General features: G+C 43.0%; 1 protein-coding gene across 18 annotated transcripts in view; it reads right to left on the reverse strand.

Moving 5' to 3' along the window:
* CACNA1C (calcium voltage-gated channel subunit alpha1 C) overlaps positions 1–17,547 on the reverse strand; it is a 605,715-nt gene that overhangs the window by 175,970 nt on the left and 412,198 nt on the right. For all 18 annotated transcript variants that reach the window (XM_066634593.1, XM_066634583.1, XM_066634587.1 and 15 more), the window contains exons 6-7: positions 13,207–13,365; positions 5,632–5,828 (exon numbers count right to left, since the gene is read on the reverse strand). In XM_066634593.1, coding sequence (XP_066490690.1) covers positions 5,632–5,828; positions 13,207–13,365 — 356 coding nt within the window. The remainder of the gene's footprint in view (positions 1–5,631; positions 5,829–13,206; positions 13,366–17,547) is intronic.

Below are 17,547 nucleotides of genomic sequence, written 5' to 3' on the forward strand. Positions count from 1 at the left end.
TCTTGGGGAAAACAGGAAGTAGCTTTAGATTGGCAATAAGGGCTTTGTAAACAAGCAGTGGATGAGATCAGAGGGGGCTGCCAGCTTTCAGGACCCTGCAGGAAGCCAGCACTGCCCTCCAGGTAAATAAAAAAGCACCCTGGCAGTGTCAGTGCTGTGATCTTTGCAGCACTGTCACTGCCCCCTCCTCGCTCCTCTTCCTGCCTGTGCAAACACCTGGTCCCAAACTCCCCTGCAGAAGTTTGAGAACCACTGAACTCAGGGTGATCTCAGGGTGAGAAGAAGCCCCAGGTTTCCCAGAGGGGAATGTGGTCCTTCTCAGTGCTACCCTGGAGATCATCACAACAATCCAATTGAAAATATTGATGAACAGATATTCCTGAGAATGTTGCTATCCTTACATCACTAATAGATGCCTAATCCAGTCCGTATCCAATCCACTCCTATGTCAATGGCTCACTGCATTGTACTCTTGCTGACATGGAGTAGATGTTGATCAGGAATATTTACTGAGGATGTGTCAGCAACATCTTTGGCAGCTGTATGTAAATTGCCTCCTTCACATACATTGCTAGACTGCTGGTTGGGATATCTAGGCTTGGGTGACACTTATGCAAAAAAGTATCATGAAGCCACAAGCAATATTGACCCCCACATTCAGGGAGAGCTGAGTTCATACTTCAACATAGTGGGCCACTGTTTAGCTAGTAAGCCCTACATGAGAAAACAGTCCAGGCAACTGGCAGTTCATGGGCCATGGAAAGATGACTACTAATTGACGACCACTACCACCATTCAGCTATTTATGTCTATGTGAAAATAATATTTACTCCTATGCAATCTAGCCAGACTTTCTGTACCTGCAGTTATGTGCATCCTTGCCGACAGTAATCAACATGTGAGAAGGGTGGAGGAAAGAAGGAACTTGGCCCCTCAGCTTTGTTTGCTATCATTGATATCCCTTTCGACAATCTAGTTTCCCCCCACTGGTTTGCTCAGAAAGCTGGACAAACTTTTTTTTACCATTTCTCTTGGAGAAAACGTTCCTGGCCCAACATGCCCACATAACCCTGTACACAGTGGGGAGGGAGTCACTCAGCTTGGTTCTCCCTGAGGCAAAAACTGAACTTGGGCAACAAACTCATAGAGATGTGCACAATACTCATCTTTAATCCCATTTTCCCATCTACTTTTCTCATTTTGGCCTGTTCCATTTGCACTACCATACCTCAGGTATTAACAACATCTCTTTTCATTCTTCAGCCTAGGAACTTTCACATACAGTATGTGCATCTTGCTCACAGTTGCACTGCATCGTGGACTGAGGGCCCAATCCTATCCAACTTTCCAGCGCTGATGCAGTCATATATCAGTGGGGGAGGGAAAGTTACACAGGCCTCCCCAATGTAAAGAAACATTTGTTCTCTTACCTCAGGGCTGCATTACAGCTGCATTGGTGCTGGAAAGTTGGACAGGATTGGGCCCTGAGTCACCTTAAGGCTGCATAAACAATTGGTATTCCATGCATATGAAATATGAGGATATAGTGTATATCTCCCGAATAAGCATGCAGTGAAATGGAAAGCAGTGGAGATTTTATCATGTTGTTTTGAACAAAATTCTACTTTAATAGATCCTCTAATTTTCACCTGAATCCCATTTTAAGAGTGACTAACGAATGAAATCCACAGCTCAACACAGTTAAAGCCATTTATCTGGAAGCACTGTGTGTACCAAGTGAAAGAAAAGCCTTTTAAAGACATATTTCTCATGAAATATGCAATGTGGTATTGTTTAAAAACCAGTCTTATCATAGATAGTTGGCTTTGCTAAGTTTTATCCTTTTGTACTTAGCAAAATCCACCTCAATGATGTGCCCTAGGAAAGAATATGGTATGTTATTAAAAACAAGATGTCCCTCAAACTGAATGATTTTGCCCTTCACACTGAGACCTGTATTTTAAGTCATATTGAACCGATTATCTATGAGGATACAGAGGCAACAGCCATCATGTGTGAATATTTGTGCTGATGAGATTAACACTCAATTTTTCATATTTGAGAACAATTGTCTGACAAATGGATCTTAGTCATGATGAAATCATCAGTTAGGAATAGGTAGGGAAAAGAATAAAGTGATGAAGAATAGGCTCAAAAGCTCACAAGAAAGGCAAATATGTTAAAGACATCTTCCCAAGCAGGACACTGGACAGAGCCCATTCTTATCAGACCCCGATACTGTCAGTTAATTACATTGGTTTGGTTCAAACATAACACTGGTCCATGGTCTTGCATTACATGAATCACTCATACACTCTTTCAACCCTCAGACCTCATGTGCTGCAAGTCTTTTCCTCCCTGGTTTCTGGAAAACCAGTTTGCTGTCAAATCTGAAACATAATTTGCATTTCTCAGAAAACTAGAATCAAACCTCGGTTTACAATGAATCAGTGCAATGAAGTGGTTAGAGTGTCAGAATGGGGAATTCCAGGTTCAACTCTCCAAGCTTTGCCATGAAACTAACAGAACGATCTTGAGCTAATCACTATTTTTCAGCCTAGCCTACCTCACAGAGTTGTTTGAGATTAGAATACAGCAGGGGAGTGCAGTGGCAGACCTCCCATTATGTACGATTGGGCAAATGCCCTAGGTGTGAGCTTTTAGGACCCCATGGAAGCCTCTCTGAGGCTCCCAGTGGGGTCAGAAACTGTGCTTCTGTTTTTCCAGAAGCACAGTTTAAAGGCTCAGGGAAGCCTCAGGAAGCTTCCCCGATGCAGCCTCTGTTGGTCGTGTGAAGCTCTGTGAGCCTCAGGTGAGTGGGGGGGATTTACATGTAGGGGAGTGGTATTATCCCGTGGGGGGCGCCATCTTGGACCTTTGCCCCAAGGCTGTGGAGGTCTGCCACTGGGGGAGTGGGAAGAATTATGTTTGTTTTCCTAAGCCTCTTGGATGAAGGGAGGAGGGAGCTAAAATTGAGAAATGAATACAATCTCAGTTTGAATGTAACAGCAAATAACACTTTACTGCAAGTCAAGAAAGGATGAAGAAAATTGCAGCGCATGACTGGAAGTTGGAGGGAGAGGAAAGGAAGGAGTACAAGAGCCCAAGTTTACTCATGCATGTTCATATACTACAGAACTATGGCTTGGCGGTACATCTGAACCAATGTCGTCTGTATTGTGCAAGAATGGTGTGCAGTCTTTGGAAGCCAGTATGTTTCCCATTCACTTCGAACACAGGATTTTTGCTGTGGCCATAACAACAACTTCTCTCTCCGACGACACAACAATTGGTAGCTCTGAAAGAAGGACTTCTGCATGTTTTATGCAAAAAGAGCCAAGGAATCTCAATTGTCCTGATCAGTTGCTGGTTGTTTGACCACTTTTTAAAAGCTTAGCCTCAGGATTAGATAATAGGCACTTCTGAATTTCAACCATTTAAAATGAAGCAGTATATACAAATAAACAGCAGTGAAGTATTTTTAATGCCCTCTGGAACTAGCAGCTATTATCTTAGACTTTGAAGAAATTGGTATCATAGCTCCTCAGTGACACAAACCAAGGGCACTGAAGACCCAGTCATCTTGTTTAGGCAGAGAGATACCTGGAATTAATCAGAGATGACTGGCTTTTTTCTTCCCCAGGCTTATTCTTTGTTATATTTCACAACCATGCTGAATCTGTGGCAATTATATATTGTTTTCATTTTCAGCAAACCAAGCCTCAACAAAGCATCGGTTTCTTCTTGGGGGAAAAATATAGCATATGTGGTTAGCATGCAGAGAGGTGCATTCTGTGAAACAGATCACTCTGTTGTGTGGAAAGGCCATGCTAATTCAAGCCTAAGCACTCTTGAGAATAAAGGGTGAGAAAGCACAAACACAGCTGGCGAAAATTGTGGGGTGTTGGTTCTGCATAAACCTTTTTTTCCTCCTATTTTGCAGCAACACCACTGCGTTCCTCATCACATCTTCCTCAATGGGCTTCCACAGGCTGCAGAGGGATGCAAGAAACTCACAAAACATGTCAAGGCTGTCAGCAAAGTAAATTATATCTGTTGCTTGGTTTCGTCCTCAATTTGATTCCTGGCAGGAGTTTCCAAGGCAACTGTGAGTTTCAGTTTCAAGCTTTTTCACTGAAGCTCAAGAGTGCAATTTCAGACATGTGGGATGATAGAAGAGACTTTTACAGGTCAGCATATTTAAACCTGTTTAGGCTTGCTAGCTTGTTCTCTTGGGCTGATATCATCAACTGAGAACAGGAACAGTCCAAATGTCCACACAGCCAAGACAGCTGCTGGATACAGCAATACATCTGGGCAGGGCTATCCCTGCCAGAGCATCCTTAACACAAAGGAGGATGCTGATGCTGTTAGAGCAAGAGGTTGTGATGGAGCATCAACCACTGTTATGAAGCAGACTTTAAATTTTGAGGAACAGAAAGAAAAATGCCTGGTATAGACTTTCATTTTTAAGTATAGCAAAACCCTGCTATTATGCCCCTTGCAATAAAGTGAATTTGGATAAAATGCAATTGGCTCCTGTCCTCCACCAAGCCCCCATTCCTAATGAATTTGTTTGCAAGAAATGGCCTATTTTCTGCACATTGTGTTTGTAATAATCATCCTATTATAATAATTTATTTGAAAAAATCGCCTCTTTTCTACATGTCTAGTAAACAAAAACATTTTATCCAGTCACCTGCTAAAAAATATTGTTCTGAATAATATGAACCTGCAGTAACATGACCCTGCATTTTACATGACTGAATATTTTTGACCATATTTATTGCTTTAGGGCAGGCTTCTGCAACCCTGGACCATTTGCATACTAAATTTTAGCTTTCTCTTATGGAAGTAATTTAACAATTCAGTGGCATAGTAAACAGGGGAGAAGGGGCAGTCCCCCCTGAGTGACAGTCACTGTGGGTGATGGGCGCTCCACCCAAGCCCCCACTGAGCCCTCCCCGAGGCTCTGAATAGCCAGAAATGGCCATCCTGGAAGCAGTTTGGAGGTGCATGTGATGACATCATTGAGTCACCATTAAATTACTTCCAGAAGCTGCGTGTTGCTCCGGGTAAGTAAGGGGTGTCGTGTGGTGCGGGATGTGTGTGTGTGACACTGCTCTGGGCAGTGCCCATGCTGGTGACACCACTTTAACAATTTCAAGTCTGCTGCCATCAGTGAGACCCTTTATCTGCATAGATGTTTGGAGAAAAGTGTCTTGACTGAAGTAAGACCATTTAGTGAAATGTAATTATTTTATTAGTAAGAAATTGTACAGCTTTGTTAATTTGGATTTGTGCAGTATACTTCACATGCAAGGAGGGGTCTCCCAATAATAAACTGGTTGTTAAAATATAGTGCAAATTGTGAATGTAAATACTACCTCTCATCATTTCATATGAACAGAAAGGTAAGCAGTAAAAGGTTAGTAGTGAATTGTGTCCATTTGCTTTAGATGTACTACACTTATGTGAGCTATTAAAATGCTAATCATTCCTTTAGCATGACACAGCCTGTGAGCAGCAAGGTGATGCATCAATATCAGTTCCAAGTTTTGAGCATGCCTGAAGAATACTGAAAGCCAGGCCTCTCCCTTCCAAGGCCACAGACTGATTCCACATACATACCCAGTACAGGACATCTGTCCAGCCCTCCATGGTGATGCACTGAAATACGGTTAACATGGCAAAGGCAAAGTTGTCAAAGTTGGTGATGCCATGCTTGGGCCCCTCCCATCCTGGTTTGCATTCGGTGTCATTCTGACACTGCCGCCCATGGGCATACTCAGGGGCGCAAGGTGAGGGATCCTCCTCTGCTGGTGCATCTTAAACAACAGAGGATGAAAACAAAAAGAGAGAGAGAAAATATTGTTAAAATCTGTGCAAGTGGAGAGGCAAACACTTATTTGCTTGCAATGCTGATGCAGTATCTGAAGTACCTAGTCAATTTTTAAAATTATATTTGGTTCCCATTCTTCCTCTTTGAAGTTCAGAGCAGGCTGATATTCCTCCCACTCCTCTCAGGCCAGGTCCTCTTAGCAACAGCAGCAAGATCATATTATCAATATCAGTGCATTCCCTGGTATGACTGCTGGCTGAACATAAGCTAGGAAAAGCTTTTCTTCATTATCTTCCCTCATTGAGGATGCTGAAACTGCTGCTTAAGGCAACCAAAATTAACAGAATCATTGGAAGGGGGAGTATATGTTATCTATTTGATGACAAATGATAGCACTGTTATTTAGAGCCCAATCCTGAGCTCTGTGTGCTGGCTGTGTTGTAAGGCATGTTCACAATACTGAGCGCCAGTGCCAGTCTGCTCTGAGCCCAGAACCAACCGGAAGCCTGCCACATGCTGCCCAGAGCAAGGGAGGATCTCTGGGCAGCAGAGATGTTAGTCGGGGAATGTCCTCTTCTCCTGAGGAGATGGCAGTGGCTGCCCGGCATGCTTGGTATACAGCGACCGCCATTTTGGCACCGCTGCTCCTCTGGGCACCAGGCAGCTCAGGATTCGTCAATAGTATCAATATTCTGTCAATAGTATAAATATTCTTTTAGGCTTTTGGAAACAAATAATAATAATAAAAAAATGAGCAGTAAGACAATTTAGTATCTTCAAATAAAGACAAAGATACAGGTTGTCAATCAGTGGCAGTCCAGTAGCTCCTCCTATTAAGATAGTACTATAAGAAGTCAAAGTTAAAAACAAATGTATGCAGGCATGTGCATTTAATGATATGCATATTATTTTGCTATTTCCTTGACACTGTTGTACAAAATCTGGAAAATTACTAAAATTTCAAAACTCACAGAATACGTGCAAATAAAGCAGAAGATGCACAAAAAGCACGAGCCAGCTAAAGTTAAGCAACTTTAAGCTCTATTCTCAGTTTAAGCCCAGTTTAAACTCAGTTTGAAAATATTTTTATTCCATAAGGTACACAAACATGTACAAAATTTTGCAAAATTCATTTGAAAAGCATTCATTTTGAAAAGCACAGTATAAATAACTTAAACAAAGAAATGCATAGATTTATTTCAATGAGAACATTAAATGTATTTAACTCTTTCTCACTGAAATGAACCCTATAGCACACAGTTCATACCACACAGCTGTGCCAGCACAGCATGCACTGCATGCTATGGTGGCAAGGGGCGATTAGACGGCTGGTAAGAGGTAGTAAAAAATATTTTACTTATCTCCTGGTAGGCCACCTAGTGTCCAATCCTATCTAATTTTCCAGTGCCGGTGCTGCTGTGCTAATGGGGTATGCACTGCTTCTTGTGTTGGGGAGGCAGTCACAGAGGCCTCCTTAAGGTATGGGAACATTTGTTCCCTTACCTTGGGGCTGCATTGCAACTGCACTAGTGCCGGAAAATTGGATAGTATTGGGCCTCTAATTGCTAATGGACCCATGCCAGGAAAATAGCCTGAACAGAGGAAGGTCTGAAGAATCTGAGGACCAGGCCAGGGAAGGAGAATAGGATTGGCATGTGTGACTGCTGCCAAGATCTTTACTCTCCCGCCTTTGAACCACCATCCCCAGGTTTGGCTCATTACCTACCCCAAATCACTCCCACACCACATTACCTGGTGGAGCCATCAAGGTGGTTCTGGTCCTTGCGTGGAGCCTTTGGTCATTTCTGCCAGAGGCTCCACAGCACATGACCGTGGCACAGTATTTACACTGTCACGAGGTAACTTACAGCATCACATGGCTAGATCTGCTGCCGTAACTGGCCCATGTATTTGGGTTGTTAATTTTGCTTCGATAATGGCCAAGGTGTTTAAAGTACCACGGGGCCTCCTTATTTCATTATGGAATGATAAATAGGGATCTAAATATGGGTTCCACTCTTATTTTGTCTTCTCTAGCAATTAAACTTGTAAAAATGGCATAATATATATTACTTTCATCTTCTCCGTTGTTTTGACAAATAATAAAATACAAATTCTTACACTCATAAAGTTAAATAGTCCCTTAAGTACACCTGCTGAAAAAAAACACCAACCGATATAATTCAGACGACAGCTTGTCACTGACAGCAGGCATGTAGCAGAAACTAGCAAATAGTTCTAGTCACATGCTCCAGGGAAAGATAAGACCCTCCAACAGACAATAGTCAATTTGACTTGGGGGCAAAAAATTTTTCCAGTCCCAAATATGGGATCAGATTATGAGCGAAAGAAAAATCTATTGGTGGAAACTTCCCTAAAGGCATTTTTAGAATGCTGTTTGACTCCACATCAAGCCTCTGGGTGCCCCCAGAGGAGAAGGAAACAAAACCCAAGTCTGCAGATGATGAAAAGTTCTTTGGTAACTCAAGTGAGTACCAAATACAATTTCAGAATAAATTTTCCCTTTTCTAGTTTACATTCTCCTTTTGTTTAAGCAGCTTAACTGTTATTCCCTGGGAACTGCAATTTTCTGAAGGAACCTTTCAGTCCGACCCTACCTAAATCCCCCTAACAATGCTGCCACACCACTGGATAGCACACTGCATCCTTGGGGGGGGGGAGTTCTGGAAGTCTCCTCCAGGAAAGGGAATATTTATTCCCTTGCCCTGGGTAAGCCCTCACTTATTGGTACAAGTTCAAGTGGACCTGGGAAGATGAATTGAGGGCAGGACGGAGGATAAGGTATCAGCTTCCCTCACGGCCTTGGTCTCTGCACAGAACGAAACTGAAAAGAATGAACAGCTAGGAATTTGCTTGATAAACCTGAGAGAATGTCTGTAGAGAGTACCATAATAAAGGTAACTGGCCCAATAACCAGAAGAGTAAAGCTATCATCTCAGTACAATGGAAGAACTGGGTAAGATATCTAGGATTTCAGTGTTAGTGATTGTTGGTTCACAAGGGACCACTGATAAATTGTACTATAAACTCCTTCATTGCGAATATATAAGCATTAAACACAGGGAATAGAAGCAGAGCAGGGTATGCAAAGATTCATAGCCAAAAGGGCCTCCTGGCAGTGCCCAGATAAATGCAGGCAAGCCATCCATCTTCTCTTATAGGTAAACAAAGTGCTCTTCTGACCACATGAAGCACAAGTCATTTCTGAATAAGTAAATAATGAGGAACACATGGGATGAAATTCAGGCTGAATGAAAGTCGATGCTGAATGAAAGTCGATGCCAAAACTTCCACTGACTTCACAATGTGGTCAAGATTTTACCCTTGGGTGCCTCTATGACTCAGACTTGTAATTAATCTTCCTAAATCTTTCTGGCATAGTTTGCACTTTTGGACTGCATGGTCCACTCTTCCCCTGTCAGATGGGAGCTTGCCAGCCCACAATCCAGACACTCAATTTACTACAAGTCAAGGCTGTGCGTGTCAGTGAACACAGGTCCAATTCTGACTGCTCTTAGTTCTGCAAAGTTTGGGTTTAAAGAATATGGTTCCTTCTGGGCTTGGGGTCCTGGAAATAAGTGGAAAAACTAAAGAACTTTTAGAATGACATATCAGTATAAAAACCTAGAGGTGCAACTCTATGGAGGAAAAAACTAAAGCAAAGTCAAAAGCAAACCCTTAAGAAAAACAGCCTTTAAACAGCTGGAAAGAAACAGTTAAAATTCAAAAAGATGTAAACTTTCATTTTTACCTAATACAGTTTTCCTACATTTTCTAAAACAAGCAGAGAAAAGCAGATTCCAGTGTCAATCTCCTCCTCTACATGTATTTGGCAGGTGAACAAAAAACAGTCAAATCTATTAGTAACCAACCATCTCCTAGGGGTTTGTTGGCATTCAGAACGCATAAGGCAAATATTATACACCTATTTGGTAGTCCATTTACTGACAGGCTTGGTAGGAAACATTTGTTCTTCAAAACCACCCACATAGTGAGAGAGGCTGTTCAAATTGCAGGAGTTAGGAATACAAACTCCCACAATTCAAAATACCTCATTCCAGGAGAAGGCAAGTGTAGACTATGAGAGTCCCAGCCCTGGACATCTACTGGAGCAGGTAAACCAGCATGGGAGGATGGAACAGGTGCAGGGAAGGGGAGGAACAGGGGTAGGAAAGCTGCAGGAGGGGGTGAGTCTAGTGGTCATGGCATGTGCCTGATCCTATCCTCCATTTCCACAGCCACCCTGCCCCCTTTCTCTCCTCAGACTTGCACCTGCTAAGCAGCTGGCTCAGGTCAGAGGAGACCCACTGCGGAGCAGGAGGTTTACAGAGGGAAAAACGGATTCTTTTCTGAAGTCTCTTGCTTCACACACCCCAAGTTGGATACAGTGTGGATTTTTATTGGTGTGGCTGCACCAGTGGGCGGGGGGAGGATTGCATCTCAAAACAGTTAAAAGGATAAAAGTACAAAATATAACAACAACAAAACCCATAAAAGCAGCTGCAAAACAGGGCAACATAGAAAGCAAATACACAGCAGAAATTGTAAACCAAAAGCTGAATGGAAGAGAAAAATCTTTAGAGGGTGCTCATATTTAGCCAAGGGAGAAGTTCCATCACAGAGAAGGTGGAATTTTCACATGTCACCACCAAACAGACTCCCGTTGGGGTGGCACATACAAAACAGCCCTCTCAGAAGATCAGAAAGACTGATCTATGTAGGAGGAGGCAGGTTTTCAGATACTTCGGTCTCAAATCATTTAAGGCTTTAAAGACTAAAACCAACACCTTACATTGCAATTGGAAACACACCAGCAACCAATTGCAGAAGTTTCTGAATGGCCTTCAAGGGCAGTCCCACACAGAGTACAGAAAAGATATAATCCAGATATGTTGGAACCAATGAATAGTTAACCATGGTTAAGCCCAAACAGTTCCTTGGATTCTTGTCCGCTCCTGGATCTTGCACAAGCTCTTCATCCATACTTTGAATAACCTCTCTCCCCCGTTTGCCATTATAAACCAAACATCCCTGCTTGTGATCTTCTTCTCCTCCAGCCCACCACTCTCAGCTACCTCAAAATCTCCTGCTCCCAATGACTTTGCCGTTCTCCTGTTGTGTCATTTATACTTGGAATTGCCTTCTAGAATGCTTGGATGATGCCACTTCTTTTACTTCCTCAAAGTCCATTTTTTCTGTAAAGCCTTTGGCACAACTATCTAGTCTCTACAGTCTACTGGAACTAAGGCCAAGTACATGCAACTGAAATAATCACATACTCTTCCCTGGTTTATTCTTTCCTTCATTTCCCACACCTTCCTCTATTGCCTCACCATGCAAGGGGTTGTATGCCTCCTGGGGAAAGAACCTCTCGTTTTATTCTTTGAAAAAACACCAGATTCACAGATGGTGCTAGATAAATTTCTTAAATAAATAAAATTTATTTTTTTCAGTTCCAGTTGTGACATCACTTCTGGGGCAACATTTTGAGCTTGGCACTGGGCTACAAGATCATTAGCTACACCACTGGGGGTCGTGACCACATTTGTATGTTTACTCAAGAATAAGAGAATGTGCCTCAGTCCACTTCGAAGGACAGGACAAGAGGAACACAATGCCACCAGAATGGTCCCAGTCTGATGAACACAGGGCCCAAAACCATGTAAGGAATCCTCCCTTTCACTGACAAGAAAAAAGTATTGAGCCCAATGAAAGTGAAACTGAGCCACACATGTGTGATTACTCACAAGTAGGCAACTGTGCCTTGGCTCTTATGGAAGGCCAGGCAAAAAGGAACACAATGCAACCAGACTGATCCCAATCTGATGAACATGGAGCTCAGCGCACCAGAAGGTGCCCCCCCCCAAAAGGATGAAAACAGAGGCTTGAGCAGCTGGCTAAAGTGGAACTACTTTTTTAGTCTTGTGGAGCTAAGTGGGTCCTGATAAAATGTCATTTTAAAAAGTGGGTCCAGGGCTAAAACGTTTGGGAACCACTGAGATGCACGGTTGCCAATGACCTCACTTTCCAAAATGTGCTCAGTTTCTGCTAACTCCATCTTTGTCCCTTAACTGACATTCCTGAGAGTCAGCCAGGACTTTGCCCTAGAGGAGGTGAGGCATGGCTTCCTCTAATCAAGATCATGCTAATAAAGGGCCAATAATTGGAATGGAAAGTTGTAGCACTGTGGGGCATCTGTGGGTCACCTTCCTTTTAAGGTCTTGCAAATTTGGGCTCCCCACCTTGGCATAATCATGCCTACAAGCACAAGCCTGCATAATAAATTAAGCCTAACTGTGCAGGGGCAAGACCACCTGGACAGTCTTTTCAGGCTCCTTCTCCAGGATGCCTCATCCAGTAACGGGAGCAGCCCACATCTTGCCATACGCTTTGTCCCTCAGGAACCTCTCCAATTGGTGTGCAATTATGTCTTTTTGAAAGCCTAATTAACTCCATCAAACCCAGAAAGCTCCCAGTTGCACACCTAGGAGATGTTCCAGATACCATTATTCACCCAGGAATGTCTGTTCTTTGCCCAAAGTCTTATAACTGCCCCTGCTCTAGGAGCAGAATTTTGGTGTTTTCTTCCCCATTGAAAGCATCCATGTCAGTTTTTGTAGTTTCTCTCTCAGAGGCTCCCACTCTGTTCGGTTTTCATGAGATTTTTCTGGCTTGGAGACCCTCTCGCCTTGGTAACTGCTCTCTTACATGCAAACCATGTCTTTTTTTCTGCCTTCCTATATCTGTGAATAACATCTATATTATTTTGGAAAATTTTGTCTCATGGTTGTTGTTAGCCCAAATGGAGGCACTTTGATGTTATTCACTTCCCTGTCCATTCAAGTGTCCCACAACAGCCACACACTCAATTTTGACCTATCTTGTTATAAATTTTCCCAATTTATTTTAATTCTGGGTTAGGTGAAACCAAGATGGTTTCTCTCTCTCTCTCTCTCTCTCTCTCTCTCTCTGTGTGTGTGTGTGTGTGTGAGAGAGAGAGAGAGAGAGAGAGAGAGAGAGACAGAGACAGAGAGCAGTATTGTCAACGACAGCTTTTACACCACTTTGCCAGGACAGAGCTTTGGAGAGTGAATAATGGGCCTCCTTCTCTGACATCTAGAGTTAGAGCTTCTAAATAGGCATCTGGGCAAGCAAAACAAGCATTAGATTACCATCACCTGAGCTGTCAATATTTGCAGGGCTGATGTCAGGCACTGCTGATAAAAACACAATCTATCATAAAGGTCTGTTAAAGATAAAGTCCATCTATAACCTCCCATGGATATCAAATGTTGCTACAAAATGTAGACCTATAGGTAGAGCCTAGATAGCATAACCCTTACCTGTTAAGCTCCCCTTTCCATAACAAGTCTTGTGCATCTTCCCCATGAAGAGCTCCAATCCAATAATGGCATAGATAATTATGACAAACAGCACCAGCAGAGCAATGTGTAGCAAAGGGACCATGGCCTTGATAATGGAATTCAAAACCACCTGGAGGCCTGCAATAAGAAAAGACAACACCATAACAAGACCAAGTGTTGCAGGCAACTGATTTATTTAATGAACATACAGCCTCTTTTCGTTATTCCTTGACAGGTGTTAATCTGATCATGTAAGTGACTAACACACTATACTTCAAGATTAAAAAATGATACCTACAATAGCAGAACCAACCCTATACATTGAAACCACTGACTATCAGGATTTATGCTTTTGCTTTGCTTTACTATATAGCAAGGACTCAGTCAGAAGGCCACTAAAGCAAAAATTGGAATCATTGTGGACCACATGCAACCGACACACCACCTGCACAAAAAAATACAATTAAATTTGTATTTTTTTCTTGTGAAAGTGACTTCTGGTTGCTTCCAGAGGCCTGCAGAGGTCTTCTGAGGTCTGTGGAAGCCCGGCACCAGGGAAGGAGGTGGGCTGCAGAATCCTCTGCTGCACAACAGGTGGGTCGTGGCAGGGGGAAGTTTGAGAACCCCTGTTCCAATCCTTATATAGGTTTCTAGGTTACTCTTGATCACTCAGGCTCTCCCCAGTTTCAGTGAACCAGGTCCAAGAGATTATTAAGAGAAAAGAAGGTTTTTTTGTAAACAAGTTGTGACATAACTAGATTTGAACACTATAAAGTATCACATCACTTGTTACTAAGCTGAAACACTTCTGGAGTGCAACACAGACACTGTTTTTGCTGTTCTGGGAAAACAGCTCTCAAGTGCCTGTTGGGAGATAACTACTGTAAATGCACTCATGCTTGTAAAGGTTTTAGAGATTCACAGATGGAAGTGCTATTGCAATAAGCATTACAACATTATAATGTCATTAGCGCAAGGAACACCAAGGGCATCAATTTAAGCACCTAACAGTCTCAGAAATGGCCAACAATTACAACCTCTTTTGGTTTCTCTGAAGACACTACAGTAGCTTTTGGCCTGGAGTTAATCCCTCAGGAGCTCCCTCACAAATGGGCTTCCTTCTTCTTCTCCCCAGAAGAAAAGTCAATATTCAATATGAATTTAGAAAGATTACTTTCACAAAAACTATGAGCACCTACATTTTGGACAACTGTTTGGTTTTTTTTTTTTTAAACTCAAATATTTAAAAGCAGTGGCATAGCTAAGGGGAGCAAGGGGGTATGCTGCCCTGGGTACCACACCTTGAGGGATGCCAACCTGCACCCCTGATGGTGGACCTGAGATGAAAAAAAGCAGTTGGCCTTCAGAGTGGCTGCACAAAGCTCCCCGGGCCCGGTTTTGGAAAAAATAAGTGCCTTTCTGAGGCCTCCAGGAGGCTTTCTGAGGCCCAGGGAGGCCACATGCACCTCAGACCACCTCCCAGATGTGACTGGATGTGACAGCTGTGTGTGTGTTAAATTTGATTTTTTTTTGTGTGTGGGGGTGTTAAAATTTTTTATGCCCTCCAGGTGCCAGAGCTACACCAGTTTAAAACTTGAGAGTTACATGCAACAAATAATACTGCAATACATTATGTAAAGTCCTTGATTCCACTTTGCAAATGGATGAAAATCCCTGAATCAGATTTCCCTTCCCTCTCTGTCCCAAGCGTAGCAGCCACAAAAACAAAATGTAACTGCAATTTAATTCAGGACCCAATCCTATCCTTTCCACCATCCGTCGATGTAGCAGCACCAAAATGGCGAGGTCTCCTCTAGGTAAAGGAACAATTGTTTCCTTACCCAGAAGGCAAGCTTCCACAGCGTGGAGGGTTCTACTTGGACCTGCAACAGCTATTTTGCTGGCACAGGTCCATGTTGACCTGTGCTGTAGGGACTGGGCCCAGGAAGGGAGTTAGGATGTCAGTGGCACTTGTTAAAAGACACAGAAGCTCATGCATAAGATTTTAATTACTTTTCTTTGAATTTCTGCTTGCCTCATAGTTATGAAAAGGCACAGTAGCACTGTCAGTAAAACAATTTTATGAATTCTAAGGGTAACATTCATGGTAATAACAGATGTGCATGTGGTATGGGAAAGTAGTCTATCAAGGGCTTAGGCACTTTTGGTCTACCTTGCAAGACCGTTGTAATGTCTGTAGAAATTATGTATCTAAACATCTCAAAAATCCCTTCTTTGGAAGGCTGGTGAAGACTGTGACTTAGGGCACAATCCTAACCCCTTATGTCAGTGATTTCCAGGATTGGCATAGCAGTGCCAATGGGCCATGTGCTGCATCCTGCAGTTGGGTGTCACTCACAGAGGCCTCCTCAAAGTAAGGGAATGTTTGTTCCCTTACCTCAGAGCTGCATTGCCCTTATGTCAGTGCTGGAAAGCACTGACATAAGGGGTTAGGATTGCGCCCTTAGTTACTCAGTGTCAAATTTCAAATTTCAAGAGGATTGAATGGAAGGTTTAATTTTATCACTGACAGAGCATTCTGCATGCCTAAAGTTGTATATAAAGAGTTGTTATATAAACCACCATACTGTTGGTGGTCTCCAACGCACGCGCACACGCACACACACACACACACGCACACGCACACGCACACGCACACGCACACACACACGGGGCCTGCAACAATATGTTACATTGGATCCAGCTCCTGGAAGCCAGCAAGGGACATTTCCCAGCCCTTCCTCTGAGCCAGGAAGAGAGCTAAGAAAATCGACTGGGTCTTTGTTGCCAGGTTCAGATAGCCTTGCAAGACAGAGGATCAGTTCCCTGCCTTGCATGGCTGCCCAGTCGTGAATGCCAGTAAGAAACATTTCTCTTTCCTTTCTCTGAACTGGGAAGGAAGCAAAGGAGTCTTCCTTGCTGGCAGCCAGCTTCCAAAAGTCAATGAGCAGAGTGAGGACTGGTACCTGTGCTCTGCCCTCGTGCTCCCAGAGTTCCATAGCAGTATGAGGGTACCACACATGTACAATGCCCGTTTTCCTGACAGTGAGGGGAATTTCTCCCTCTTTGGCAGGGGATCAATGTTGAAAGGAAAGGATACTGGGAGGGCTGCGCCACCCTGGCACTGCCTGGATGGACTTAGGATATGATGCACATCATGCCAGTGTCAGTGGCACAGTGTCCAGGATGGGACTGGGCCAGAACTTCCTGAAATGTGTGAATAGGATTGAATCCCAACATAGCTGTACCAAACGAATTTATTCTAAGATCTCCTGCTACTTCTTGCTGACTTCATGAGATCTCTTTCACTGACCCCTGGAAATGAAGTCTGCTAGTAGCTCTCTCCATCTCAAAATGTGTCCACTGTCACTTCTCCCTTCCTTATCTTTCAAGTCCTTGCTACCTACATCTTTCGCAGTGCTTTTCATTTACTATTTTCCATGTGACTGTAATGCAGCTGAGTATGCTGTAGTGTTAAATCATGTACAAAAACACCTGCCTGCAGTCTTCACAAGACTTTTCTCTCTCTCCCCTCCCCCAGTGGTCTTGTTTCTCTTCATAAAGTAATGCTGCAATCCTATACACACTTTCCTACAGTAAGACCCACTGAACAGGATGGAGTAAACATGATAGGATTGCTCAGTAAGCCTTCCAGACTAGAACCTCACTTTATAAAGCATTATGCAAACTGATGGCACATTATGCAGTAATAACAGAAGCATCAGTTTAATCCTTTTATGGCTTGATAGATTGCCATATGGCATTTCAAACTGATTATAGTCATCTGACCTACGGGTAAGTGAAAAATTAACTGAGATGTGCTCTTTTCACTACAGAATCAGACCGTCTTGACACATAGCTCTCCTTAGGTGAGGTATTGATGATGAGGCACAGCCATCATTAGAATCTTAAGGCACACAGCAACAATTTCAGGCTAGAATAAATATAAATTATGATGCACCTAAAGTTTTCCATAAAATCACATGGATCCCAATGGGTTATTTGGAACAAACTCAGCCTCAGTATCTTTTTTTCCTATACAATTTTCACAGTACAGAATTCATATCTAAAACAGCCATGGTGGACACGTGTCTAACCACTTCTTAAACTTCCAGAGGTACCTGGAGATTCCATAGGCAGATATTTTTTCCCTTGACGTAAAATTGACTCACTTCATTCTTGTCTATGCTTGAAGAAGGGTCTGAGTTTAGTCCTAGCCAGCTTACTGAAGCCCTAGCCTGGCGCCTTATGTGGGTTATGCATTTCACTGAGGAGCACTTGGGAGCCATCTGTGTGATTATGGGATGACAGAAATAAAAA

This window comes from Tiliqua scincoides, chromosome 7 (assembly GCF_035046505.1).
Source record: "Tiliqua scincoides isolate rTilSci1 chromosome 7, rTilSci1.hap2, whole genome shotgun sequence".
NCBI lineage: Eukaryota > Metazoa > Chordata > Lepidosauria > Squamata > Scincidae > Tiliqua > Tiliqua scincoides.